The sequence below is a fragment of the Serinus canaria genome, chromosome 14 (genome assembly GCF_022539315.1).
Source record: "Serinus canaria isolate serCan28SL12 chromosome 14, serCan2020, whole genome shotgun sequence".
NCBI classification, from domain to species: domain Eukaryota; kingdom Metazoa; phylum Chordata; class Aves; order Passeriformes; family Fringillidae; genus Serinus; species Serinus canaria.
In genome coordinates, this window is record NC_066328.1 from 11,294,314 (window position 1) to 11,307,504 (window position 13,191).

The 13,191-nt window shown below is 43.6% G+C and overlaps 1 protein-coding gene and 1 long non-coding RNA gene across 7 annotated transcripts; one reads left to right on the forward strand and one right to left on the reverse strand.

Annotated features, from left to right (window-relative positions):
* Positions 1-18: 18 nt before the first annotated feature.
* Positions 19-930, forward strand: LOC108962307 (uncharacterized). The gene is made up of 2 exons (XR_001990836.3): positions 19-158; positions 739-930. It is a non-coding gene; the product is annotated as an uncharacterized LOC108962307 (long non-coding RNA).
* Positions 195-4,777, reverse strand: PSMG3 (proteasome assembly chaperone 3). Of its 6 annotated transcripts, none has more exons than XM_030229703.2 (3): positions 4,497-4,587; positions 3,934-4,156; positions 195-475 (listed from the first exon to the last, which is right to left on the reverse strand). In XM_030229703.2, the coding sequence occupies exons 2-3, from the start codon at positions 4,152-4,154 to the stop codon at positions 397-399; spliced, it is 300 nt and encodes a 99-aa protein (XP_030085563.1). In that variant the 5' UTR covers positions 4,155-4,156; positions 4,497-4,587; the 3' UTR covers positions 195-396. The 6 variants fall into 6 exon arrangements, with proteins under 6 accessions (XP_030085563.1, XP_030085561.1, XP_030085560.1 ...); XM_030229701.2 differs by lacking the exons at positions 195-475; positions 4,497-4,587 and adding exons at positions 1,396-1,946; positions 4,697-4,777 and having other exon boundaries at positions 3,939-4,156; XM_030229700.2 differs by lacking the exon at positions 195-475 and adding an exon at positions 1,396-1,946 and having other exon boundaries at positions 3,939-4,156.
* Positions 4,778-13,191: the final 8,414 nt, after the last annotated feature.

Genomic DNA, 13,191 nt, shown 5'->3' on the forward strand with positions numbered 1-13,191 from the left:
CCGGGAGGAGAGTGGTGACGAAAAGGCAGACAGCTGGTGGCACCTTGTGCCTGTTGTTTGAGCAGGCCTTCCCCTTGGTTTATTGTGCAGAAGAGAGGAGCAAAGTCGAAGGACCAATTGCTTGTGCTGTAATTTATTGCATATGGAAAGGCAGCAAGGTAAGTCTGTCCTGGCTCTTCCTTACCCACCCCCCTATGCAGACCAGGTGGCACATACACAGCCAGGAAGGAAAGGTACTTAAGTTGGGCCTGGCTTTTAGGTAGTAACACTGAGCTCTTTGGGGGACAGCAGTGGTATGCCACTGTATCACCACAGTGGAAGATGCAATTTCCATCCAATTTGCTGATTCATGCATGTTCTCCTCAAGCTGCTGGAGCTATGGACACAGTAAGAGCCTCAGTTTTGTGTCAGGAGAGAATCCTTACTAGCAAGCCAAGATTGACAATAAGAATTCCACATGCCTCTTTCAGCCTTCCTAGACAAAAAAAAAAAAAAGGGAAGTGTAAAAGAGGAAAAATTTATAGCTCTGACAGATGCGAATCTTTGATTCTTGGAAGCACAGTTTAGAAAATTATTTTTAGATGAAGTTTCTTGTCAAGGGCAGCTGGAAGCCTGCAGTGTTTGAACGTATTTTTAAAAGATAGTTTCATTTCTCACAATCCCTTTAAATGCTGTAAATAACTCTTACTTCAGAGAAAAGAGTCCTTTCAAATCCATTTTCTGCTTTTCTACTTCTAGGGGATTTTTTAGCAGCAGAACGACCTGGCAGCTGGATCACCGTGGTGGGGCAGGCACAGGCTCTGTGCTGATTCTACTGTACTGACTGGTCTTAGCACAACTCCTCCCTGCCCAGAATCCAAGACCTGGCCTCCATCTGTGCTGTCAAGTTCATAAGTGACAAAAGTGTTTAACAGTTCACTTAAAAATTGACTACTTGTTGTTGTTTATTACAAGAGGTAAAAACAAACATGCTTTCCAAGCAAAAGGCAAAAGTTTCGCTACTAATCTTTGCAAGAGTTCATAAAACATAATCTGACACTTTCTGTAAATTACTTGTCAGAAACAACCCTGTGTAACCCCTTAAACCATCTGTCCCCACATCTCCTAAGACAGATGCTCATTGCAGGTGATCAGCCTATGGGTGTTCCGTTTCTCCAATGTGTTGGTACCACGTAATCCATTGGTAGAGATTATTTTCTTACCACTCTTTTGGTTTCCTGTCTTCCACCCTGACATCAGCTTTCATGAAATTTGCAGAGCGTCATGATCTGCCTCTCTTTAAAATCAGAGTGAAAAGGCAAGATAATCTTTCCCATTATACAAATGTTGATTTTTTACCAAGGCTTGTGTTTCAATTAAGTGATTCTCACAAAGCAAAAAAGAAAACAGGTAAAATTTGATTTGACAATGTTTCTTTTATTCCCTCTGCACTGGGTGTTCCCCCTTTGCGGTATGGCACAGCTACAGAGCTTGGCATCTGCTGCTCCTCAGGACACATGTGCAGAGCTGAGCCCTTTCCCAAACAAATGATCCACCCAACATGATAAAAGCAGCACTCCTCTCCTATGTTGAGACAACTGCGCTTGTCTCACCACTGTCTATGTGGACTTGCAAACCTGCCCCAGTAATAAAACCCACAAATGTTCTACACAGTAGAGAAAAATTCATGAAATTCCTCAGGACGTCCAAAACCACCACAAAGACATTCCATCATTTTCATTTCGAGTCCTTTTAAATAGGTGGTGATGAGTCATGGGCTCAGGATCATTTCCTTGAATCCAGATGGCACAACTTCACCACACTTGGCAACTTCGGATCACTTCTCGTAGAGCCTGTATTCCTTCCATGGTTTTGTCCTTTAAAGCCATGGCGAGGAGAACAGGTTTGTTCCCAGCTTCCTGCGACACAAATGCCACCAGGTTTTTGGCACAAACATGAACGAGGGGCTGAAAAGCAAAGGGATACAGATGTACACTCGTACAGATGGGAGAGTCCTCCTGCAGGAGTTAGGAGAGGAAGAGCCCTGGAGTGACGTGGAGAACCTGTTGATCCTGGACTCAGACTGAGCAGTTCCAACACAGTCAGCAAAGGCAAGCCATGGGACAGTGAACTTCAAGAAGCACTTTCTCAACCAGCTTAAAAGGGAAGAATTGGGTCCCATGAGTGTGCCAGCCACCCACACCACCCTGAAACAACTTTACTGGAGCTGCACTTGAATTGAGTTCAGCACTGTCTGGGAAACTTGGAAACTCTGTACGGAGAATCTTTCCTTCCATAATCCTCCCACCTGAACTATAGCACCAGTGTTAAATTATATGAAATGCTGTGGATCTAAATGCCTTTACTTCCTTCACAGCCAGGTTTCTGAAGAAGGTTGCAAGTACAGTTTTGTTTAAAAACTGGTTCTGAAGAGGGGATGTTCCACTGACAAGCTCTGAAAAACATGTTATTTTTGTAATTCCTAGAGATCCCCAAAAGGTGTTATATACAAAAGCTTTTGTATGCCTGGTGTTACAGACATGTTTTTTATTTTAACAGAATCATGAAAAGCAGAAATAAGTAGTGAGGCCAAAGGAGGTAAAAAAAGGGATATAACCTTTCCCATGAGCTTTCTTTAACAACAATAGATCAGAACAACAGTGACTATTTCACTTGGAAGGCACCTACAATGACATCTAGCCCAACTGCCAGACCAACTCACAGCTCAGGTTAAAACATTATTCAGGGGATTGTCCAAATGGCTCTTAAATCCTGACAGGCCCAGAGCATCAACCACCTCAAGCCTGTTCCAGTGTCTGACCACACTCTTGGTGAAGAGGTGTTTTCTCATGCCCAGTCTAACCTCATCCAGCACAGCTTTGAACCACCCAGCTTTTCTAGGGTTTCTTGACACCCAGAGCTGTGTCTCTGTCAGAAGGATGAGTTTGTTTGATTTTAGCTATTGTTTGGAAGTGTGCAACATCCCAAAGAATGATGTTAGCAGTGACAGGCAGGAAAGCAGCAAACTAGTGAAAGACTTTTCTTGAACTTTAGATCAGTTAGTTAAAATTATTTAAAAATAGAATGGAACAAAGTAAACATAGCACTTCCCATTTCCAAATAAAACCCAAAATAAGCTTGGGAGTGGAGGTGGTCAGCATTTCCAGATATCAAAGCAGGGAAAGCAAAATATCTCCCAAAAAGGGAAGGCTATTGCTCAAGAAAAAGAACTCCACAAGGGGAAGTCATGGATAGAATCAGGAACTTGTGTTGCTATAGCTTGTCTAGTTAAAGCTAGCAAGTAATATGTGATAGCTTCAACCCTGATGGAAAGCCTCATAATCTTGTAGGTCTGTAACTTTCTGTTTTAATGTTTGACCAGTTTTTGCTTTTAGAAACACATTTGCTTCTGCTTTCTCTCTAGCTTTGTGAAATAGTCGATAAAAACCTCATTTTGTTGAAGCAAAACAAATTAAACTTTATCACGGGAAGGTGCTGCCAGGCACACTTGGGAGTGGGCAACTAAAGTCCATTATAGGGCTGTAATAGATGGGGGAGGATGGGGGTGGCAAAACAGACCTGAAAAGGAAAACAAACTGACTGGAACAGAAATCCAAAAAGGTTATCAATGGCTGCATATTTAATCTTGCAACCCTTAAATCAACAGAGCTTTATCAAACTTTCCATAAACATGCAGAAGCAATCCATATCCTGTAGGATAAAAACAACAGATCGCCAAACCACTCACAGTTAGTTAAACTTTTATGTCCAAGAGCAGACGAGCACACATACTTTTCTGATGAGCCCCTCTTTCCTCATTTTAAAATTAATCTTATCACTATTCAAACACTGCTTAACTGCTGTGATTCATCAGCTCCCTGGCAACTTGCACAGCCCCACCTACTACATTTCCCCCTTATCCTTGCTGCCTCTGCGCTTCGCATCCGCTCTCACCTCACCTCATCCTTGCCCAGCAGCACCTTCGTGGTGAGCGAGGGCCTGCCCACGTTGTCGCCGATGGTGTTGGGGTCCACGTAGACGATGGTGCCCATCTTGCCGTACTGTGTGACCACCACGAGGACCGAGTTGGAGAAGGCCGTGCACACCACCTCCGTCGGCACCCCGTGCACCACCTCCTCTCGCTGCTTGGACGTCACGATGGGACTCGCTTCCATCGCTTCCGAAAAAGAACAAAACAACAGTGTGACAACATTAGATTAAAAAACATGCACCACGAGCTACAAAAAGACCGAATCCTTCCCATAACTCGAAATACCCAGGGTTAAATTAATTTCAGTGCAAACCCGCATCCCTGACTGGGGGGGGCTTCGCAGCCCGGCAGCGATGGCATCACTGCCCCCGCATGGCCCCGCTGCCTCCGACAGGGGCCCCGCTAACGCGGATAGCTGGTACCAAGGGGGAAACCTCAAGCCCTGCTTTCCACCCCGGCTCCACCAGCCTGTTCCTGAGAAAGACAGGGAGACAGCCACCCCATCCCGCCGGGCCGCGGCCCTCACCGCCCCTAGCCTCGCAGCCCCGCCGCGCCGCCGCTCTCCGCCCGGGCCCGCCCCGCCGTGGCGGAAGCGGCGCCTTTCTTTTCCTTTCCCTTCCCATCCCTCCCTCTCTCCCTCCCGCAGCCGGCGGGGGGCGATGGCGCAGGGCGGCCGCTGCCCTCACGGCCTGTTCCCTCCCCTTCCCTCAGCGCCGCCGCCATTACCCGCCGCGGCAAGGCGCCATCTCCGCCCCCCCCGCGCTGGCCTCGCGGTCTCTCGCCCGGCACAGAGCTGCCGCACCCGGACCCTCCTCCGGGGATGAACCCCTTCCCCCGGGGATGAACCCCCTTCTCCGGGGATGATCCCCTTCCCCCGGGGATGAACCCCCTTCTCCGGGGATGATCCCCTTCCCCCGGGGATGAACCCCTTTTCCCGGGGATGATCCCCTTCCCCCGGGGATGAACCCCCTTCTCCGGGGATGATCCCCTTCCCCCGGTCCGGTCTCCACGCCCGGTTTCTCCCATTTCTACTCCGGGAATTGGGGAGGACTCACAGGGCAGGCCCCCCCCGCGCCATGAGGGAACAGGTGACCCTGGGGACACAGAAGGGCTGTGAATTTTGATTTTCCCTCCGTTTCCCCGTGGGTGATACGATCGCTCCCAGTACTGAGTTTTGTTAGGCCACACTGTAAGAACCCAAGTCTGCTTTCCCATCTTAATAAAAGTGGCTTATAAAGGGGGCTTGTATGAAAGAGACAACTTTTTATGTAGACGAACAGAGATAGGACAAGGTGAATGCTTTTAAACTGAAAGGGAAGAAATGTATATTGCTGTTAGGACTCAGACTTCCCCATAAGGGTGCTGAGGCCCTGGCACAGGTTGGCCAGAGCAGCTGTGGCTGTCCCATCCCTGGAAGTGCCCAAGGCCAGGTTGGACAAGGCTTGGAGCAACCTGGGATGGTGGAAGTTGTCACCCATGACAGGGTGAAACAAGATGATCTTTAAGGTCCTTTCCAACCCAAACCGTTCTGTGATTCTATGAAAACAAGGCTGGTTTTGGGTTAGGGAAGTGGCCTTGCCATTAGCTGAGCGAGCATTGGCAGAGGGGGATAAAATAAAGACATCTGTGTGAGGAGAGTGAAACCAAATGTCCCTGTCCCGGGTGCAAACATTCGTTTCTATTAATTATACCAAATTATTACAGTGCTAATTTTTTCCTTTGAAATACTGGTACTCATGAATAAAAATGTTGTGTTCTAATTTATACAAAGCCCTGAAAATTGGCATTTCCCAGAAGTTTGCAACCTCCCAGACTCCTGCAATTGCTGCATCTAAAATACAGTCAAAACCTGCATTCCCATGTTTTAGCTCTCCTTTGCCAGCATCCTCACCATATCCCAAATATCCTGGCCATGGGTACAGCAATAGCTACCTGATCTATGGGTTATCTGTTCAGGTAACACCTCTGAAGGACCTCAGGAATACTTCTTTTGTTTGTTTTGCATTAAAAGTTATACCAAAACTTGATTACAGGAGAAACACATAGACTTTGTGCTGAGAATCCTTTAATGCACCATTAGAGAGCAGCAGAGATCCATGGAAGAGCTTTTAATTCAGCAGGTTATTTTTGTGATTAATTCAAACAGAGAGACTCGATACCTTTTCAGTACTCTTTGCAGTCTGGCAAATAGTCTGTTTTCCAGCACTGAATAAACAGCATTCCTCTTTCTTGCTTACCACAATCACTCGAGGCTTTGCCTGTTTGACAGAGATAATAGCAGCTATTGTCAGTAAAAACCTTCTGACTCATAAAGAAGTTTATTCCTGCTCTGCCTTCTCCAGAGAGTAACTTTACTTCAGGACACAAAGGACTGGATTCTTCCTGCCATCCTTGCCAGACTTCATTTTATTTTATACATGACAGGGGAACAAAGGGAGTCCACTGTAGTTCAGATTTTCATGGAAACACCATTCTTTGCTGTTTTGCATTAGTTTGGGACAAAAAAAAAAGTTGTCTTTCCCAGTTTCAGTCAACTGGATGTCTCATTTTGGCATGTAGCTGAGATGGGATATAGCAAACTGAATCAAGTGAGCACTGAATCCTCATCACTAAAAGTGAATACACTAAAAAATGAACTAAGGAGAAGACTCCTGTTTGTGTGACTGAGGGGATGGGGATTTGAGAATACACACCAGGACAGGTAGTGGGACCTTTCCTGAGGGGGTCTGTCTGCCTGTCATCTGCTTCCCAGCATTTCTGGCTGAGAAGGATCTGTATCCATACTCACTCTCCTGGTTTCTACAATACTTTATCTCCACAGATCCTTGATCACATTGCAAACATTATTACATTTAGCTTCATAAACTGTCTTCCATCATAACAGATTGTTAATATAACCCATTTTATGGTTCGAGGGAAATAAAGAATCGAGACCGATAGCAGTTTCAGAGCCATCAAATCCTCGGCTGGAGATTTCACAGGATTTCAAGATCCCTTCTTCCATCCCCATGCACTCGCTGCCAAAGTAACATAAGTCATGCATGTCACTATCTCAATTATAAGAGAAAATCAATGACTGTGCAGCCCCATACTTTGACAAGCAAAACTATTCCTAAGATTGCAGCTTAGTACCTTTATTATTATTTATTCAAGCAGTTTTGTACTGCTTTTCTTTTTAAACTGCTTAAGTGCCTCTGTGTGTGTAGACTGGAGGGAGGCTGCTTTTATATTAGTCTTTGCATTTATCTGAGCTGATTTTATAAGAACATATGTGTAAGATCCACAGAGCATCAGAAATATTTCCCACTACTCTCGAACATAGACACACGGTGTTTCAGGACACCCATTAATAATCCCTGCTCTGGGGAGTGCCTCACTATCAAAGTGCTGGGTTGGTTTATTAGTTTACAGGTTATTACTTCTCCAGTTTAGATTTCTCTCTTGTATCTTTTATGATGCAGAATATAGACTGTGAGCTGGAACCTTGGGTGCAGCTGGACTCTGGGCTGTGCAGCTGAGGAGAGAGGAAAGGAATTAGTTTGCTCCCTGATGCAGGAGCTGCTTGGGAATTATTCTGACCCTTGTTATAAATAAGGTACATGAAGTGGAGCTGCCTGTGAGTACATTTCTTGGGCCAGACAATATCAAAACTCTCCTTTTTGTCTTATTACTGTCACAGCAAGGTCGGGGGTGTGGGTGGTGCGGGGTTGTATGAGGGCTCTCTCTATGGGGCCATTGTAAAAGGAGTGGAAGAATGGCAGAAATTCACCTCCTGGATTTCTCCTTGCAAACCATCCCCACTGCATTTAATTAGTCTGGAAGAAACCATGTTCAGAAAATAATAGTGAATCGAGGCCCTGGGGGAGGCAGGGAGAGGAGCACACCTGGGGCTGGTTAGCCCAGCAGCCAGGTCTCCCTGGCTGGCTGGCTGCAGTCAGCAGAAAGACGCTTTGGCCTTTGGTGCAGAGTGGAAACAGCTTTGAACCCAGCTGTCTGCAGTCAGGAGTCACCCCTGCTGCCCCCGAAGTTGGTTGGTTTATCTCTGGGTTTCTAGAACTCCTCCTGATAGAGGTATGATCCTGCCAAACAGGACCACAGCTCAGCTGCTTCTGCACATGGGACATCAGGTGTGCAGGGAAGCCTGAGGTTGGAGTGTGAGCTGCTGAGGAGTTCAGATGTGTCCAGGATTAGGTGATACCTGAACAGCATCTCAGAGTTAAAGCTCTGAGGCTCCCAGTTTATGTGCTTATATTTTGAAGGAAGATGAGGGGATTCTGGCTCTCTAGTGCGTTGGTTCCTTTGCTGTACTCCCTAGGATAACAAGATTATAAATTCTTATTCTGAGAGACAATTCTAAGAGGTTTACTTTGTTCTGAAGTTGTCCCCATGGCTCTTATTGTATGGAACATCTCTTATTGATTGTGTGAGAGGAAGGCTCAGCCAATCCATCAGGCATTGCAGAACCACTCCAACCTACTTTGTTGTTGAAGAAAGATTTTTTTTTCCCAGTGTAGAATTCAGCCAGCAAAAAACATAGTCTTAGAAGAAAAAAACAAACATAACACTTTAACCCAAATTGTTCCCTTTCTGAGTGAGCTGCACTCAGCTGCACATCTGAAATAGAAGTGCTGGATGTGCTTACATGCCTGAGACTGTCAGGTCATGTTATTGTTTTGGTTTCTTGCACTTGCAGCTTAGTAAGGAAGCAATAGGGGAATGTTCATTAATGTTTGTGTCAATAGTAACAGCCCACATATGAGCACTAGCAGATTTTCCTGAGAAAGCTCAATGCACAGGGTAGGATTTAAAAACATGGCAGTAAGCCAGCATGCCCTGGCTGGGCCTGGAAACATCTAGGTAGCAATTTGACTGGTGCTCTGTGGAAGTTTTTTTTAGTCAGATTTAGCGACCTATAAATAGAGGAGTACTCCAGCCCTTGTAGGACTTTTTTATGCTGTGTCATTGGTGTTTTCTGAGCTCCTCTGCAGGCTGAGGGAGGAGGATTACAGACCCATGGGGCTAAGAGGAGAGAGGAGCAAACTTGGTGCTGGGGGAGAATTTTGGGAAGGGGCTCCTGCTGAGATTGCAGAGGCTGGCAAGAGTGAAGCAAGTCACACCTGCAGAAGGACTTTGCTGAAAACAGATTCTGGGGTGCTTGATCTCAAACAGCAGTGTTTTTCATATATTCAGTACCCTTAAAACCAGCACACCTTAGATTTCTTTGCAAAAATTTCTGCAGAAATTATTTCAATTACCACTGAAATGAAAATGACTCTCTGGAAATGTGTGAGATACACCTCCAGAAACACTTCAGACTACCTAAGAGAGCTAAAAGAGCTCCAGCTACCTAAAAGAGTCAGGATTACATCATGCAGACAACCTGGTGCTGTCTGATGATAATTTTATCCTCAATATTTATCATGAGATAACAGCTGGCTGTTCTGGGCACTGTAGGCAGGGGGTATGGAACAGACAGAGTCATCATGAGGCAAGATTGAGTTTGAGTACTGTTTACATAATTTTCATTTGTCAAATAACAGCCCCTCATAGATCACAACCATGACAGCGCCTGTGGATGGTGTCATCCATCAGCAGATCTTCTCTGAGAGCAGCAGAAGCTTTGTATTGCTGCAGTGGCCAAAGGAATTATTTCCATGGATCAGTAAAGACAGCAGTAATTGCCTTAAAGCTCACTACAGTTTATGTAGGAGATTTTCAGGTGCTTGTGGTCATCTGTCAGATGGAAGACAACATGCAAATGGAGTGAATTGTAAAAATTACTGTGGCATAGCTTCTAAGAGTAATACTCACACCCCTCTGTTCCTGAGAATTGTGAAAGCACTGAAAATAACTCCATAGCCCTTGCAGAAGTAACGAGAATGTCAGAGTATTAGTATGATGCTAATAGTATAGTCAGTCCTATAAATCACTTAATTGTGACAGCATATTAAATAGTGTTGTTGTCTAGAATTCACCCACAGTTAAAATGATATATCTTGATGAGACAAATGCCTTCTGTGCTGCCAGTAATAAATTAGCTCCTCTTTCAAGTGAGAAAACAATTAAAAACTTGGTTGAAAAGGGCATACTTTCTCTGTGGCCACTGATCCCTCAAACTCTGGAAATAATAAAGTGGTTCTAATAGTTGTTCATTGTTACACTGTTGAAGGAGGAAAAATCCATTGCCTCATTATGTTCAAGACAGTTATGAAATTACATTGGGAATATTTGAGAATGTAAGAGTCATCTAACCAAATGGTTTCAACTTTGACAATATGTCATCATTTGCAGTTCATAATGCTGCTGTTAACTTTTGGAGATATCAGGCAGTGCACACAGTAGAAAATGAGAACAAATATTTACCTTGCATTTATAAACTGCATAAATAACAGCCAAGTACACAGTAGACAAGTCATGATTCCATTTTGAGTGTTGTGTAACAAAAGTTTCAGAATTACAGGAGTATTAATTTTCAACACTCAAATATGTGGAAGCATTCCGGCAGTTCTCAACAAAATGGGCAACAATGCCTTGCCAATGAAACAGTAACAAAATGATTCATGAAGTACTTCTGAATATTAGGTGAAAATTTGCCTAATCTGATTTTTAAGTTCTTTATGTGTTGAAGATATTGAAGATGGTGGAGTTGCCTGGTGTCTGAATGTCTCTTTCATGATACATTCAATATGTTTGCCATCTAGTCAAAATTATCATGCTGTCTGGTGCTTAAGTTTAGCACATAAAACTGAAGCCACAGAAAAGAATCCAAGTCAGTCTTGCATAAAGACATTCCATGGCAAGGCAGGAGAGTACAGGCAGGTGTCCTTTAGTGGGCCACAGAGACTCTCAGATTTCTGTCTTCATCTGCCTAAACTAATCAGACTCACTGAAAAGAGAGAGATTTTAGGAATCTGGGAGCTCCATTGAAGTACCTACCTATAACAGAAAATTGGAAATACATTTATGAAGATTATTATGATTTGAAAGATTTTGTGAGGCATCATGTGCATGTACTGCAGGAGCTTGTTTTTAGAAGAGTTTCTAATCCTGGTTATCTCCATTTCAGAAAACTTGTGGAGTTTACTACATCTCCTCCTCCATCTAGAGAGTAATCAAATAAATATTTCCTCTTGGAAGCAGATTTAATATTCCGAAGCCCTGCAAAATATTGAGTCAGTTGAAGTTGAAGTTCAAAGTTAATTTTAACTGACCATATAAATTCTTTTATGAATCAACATAAAAAGAAACAAGTACTGAAGTTGTTTGTTAGTGCCATTCTAAGTAATGAGCTGAAGTTTGTGATAATTTAATTGTGCTTTTGATGGACTGTACAAATGTACTCTTAGAAGAAAATACAATTATATACTGGAGAAAATGGCATTAAAATGGAGTATTGTCCCTTATTTCATAGGTGCTTATCTCCTGTTTCTGCACAAGAAACATGATAATTAAGAAAGGCAGATATGCTATCAAGTTTTTAAGTTTCATCCTGGAAATGAGGTTGGAATATTCCATGAGGAAATCAATGTAATTTTCCTACTCTCTTCTGTTTCAGTGAAATGCTCTGCCTAAATCCTTCTTTGCTCTGCATTTTCAATTCTTCTTCTGTATCTTTGGGTGACTCTAGGCTGAGCTCATGTTTTTGTTCTCAACTTCATGTGAGCCTCCTTTTCTAACCCTTGCAAGAGCATTTTGGAGCTAGTTTGCCCTGAAACCCTGACATCTGAGAACACTGGAGGATTAGTTTTAAACTTGTTAAACTGAATTAACACTCCTGCCACATGATTCTGGCCTGTGCCAGTCCTTCTAATCTTGTTCAGAGTTTAGGATAATTTGTTTAGTAGGGCTGATCAGCTGGAGGTTAATTCAATTGGACTTTGGCTATTTATTCATGCCCAGATTTGCTAAGTGTCACAGCAGATACATGAGGTCTCTGTTACAGTTATGAGATGGCTTCATTAGTGTGATGGAGAGTCCATCTGGGTGACTTCCTCTCCTCAGTGCAATAACTGGCTGTCAGGGCTCTCTCCAGTGGAAAAAACCTCCTTATGTAACATCTCCCTTTCATTTGTGCCACAAGTGTATTGATTAAAAGTTATAAGGCACCTCTCTGTTCTGATTGCTGGGATTGCTGATAAACTTTCTCAGAGATGTCAGTAGTATTCTAGCCCTTCATTTTCAACTGATACCAGAATTTAAAAATAAAGCACTGAAGTGTTTTAAAAGCCATTTATTATTAATTATATGTTTTCATGCAGGATTTTGGTCCTTCTCACTTGAAGGTCCACTTTCCTCCTGATAGAGGTGCTGCCAGTACTGGGTTGGAAGGTGGTCAGTCTTTTGCACTGCCCAGAATTAAATACCCAGAAATGGAAGACAAAAAGGAAGAAGAAAATTCCATCCTACTGAAACCTCTGGAGAATTTAGGTTGGCAGAATGTTGTTACTCAAACTGGAAGGTGGCCAGGACACCAGGATTAATGTTAGCACAAAATGCCATTTGATTGCAAGTGTTCAGATAACCTTGGATGAAAGTCTTAACTGAAAAGAGGCTCTTCTAACAGAAAAGGGCTCCCTGATCTTGGCTGGGACTTTGCTTCAGGGTTGACTCCAAGAATTTTTCCTTTTTGCTTCAGCAGTTTTTGAATGGGACAGCTCTTGAATGGTAACAGATCTCCCCTACTCAGCCTGCAGCACAGCAGATTATTTCTCAGAGAGAATTCCATGCCTCAGACTGATGTCTCTTTTTAGAGATGTTTCCTGATATATCATGCAAACAAGACAAATAAGAGCAGAACACTTGCTAAGGGAAGGTCCTAAAGATTAGAAAGCAGGTCAAATGCTCAGTGTTGAGAAGGCACTGGGACAAACTGAGCTTCTGCAGCCACATAAATGCAGAGTAGCTATTTATGTTATGGAGTTGCTCCTGAGCAAGTGAATCCATAATTTACCCCATTCTTATTTTTTTCTCCTCTCTGGTTCTTTCTGCTATCAGTCCCCTGATACATGTTATGGCTGGGCTAGCAAAACCAGGTAGTTTCCAGCTAAAGCTTTGGTGATTAAGAACAGTGTTAGTCAAAATTTCTTCTCTTTCTTTCTCTTTTTGTTTTTTCAATTAAATTGTAAATCTGTACTGAGGAACAACCATTAGCTTCCAGGGACTGAGAAGTGTTCCCACATGCTTGGCCATCTTCAGAAAACCCCGTCACAGTTACAGACCAT

Coding starts and splice junctions, on each gene's coding strand:
- PSMG3 (XM_030229701.2), bottom strand. CDS start 4,154: ATGGAAGCGAGTCCCATCGTGACGTCCAAGCAGCGAGAGGAGGTGGTG. Junction 1,947..3,938: donor TGCTGCTGGGCAAGGATGAG/GTGAGGTGAGAG, acceptor TTTGCTTTTCAG/CCCCTCGTTCATGTTTGTGC.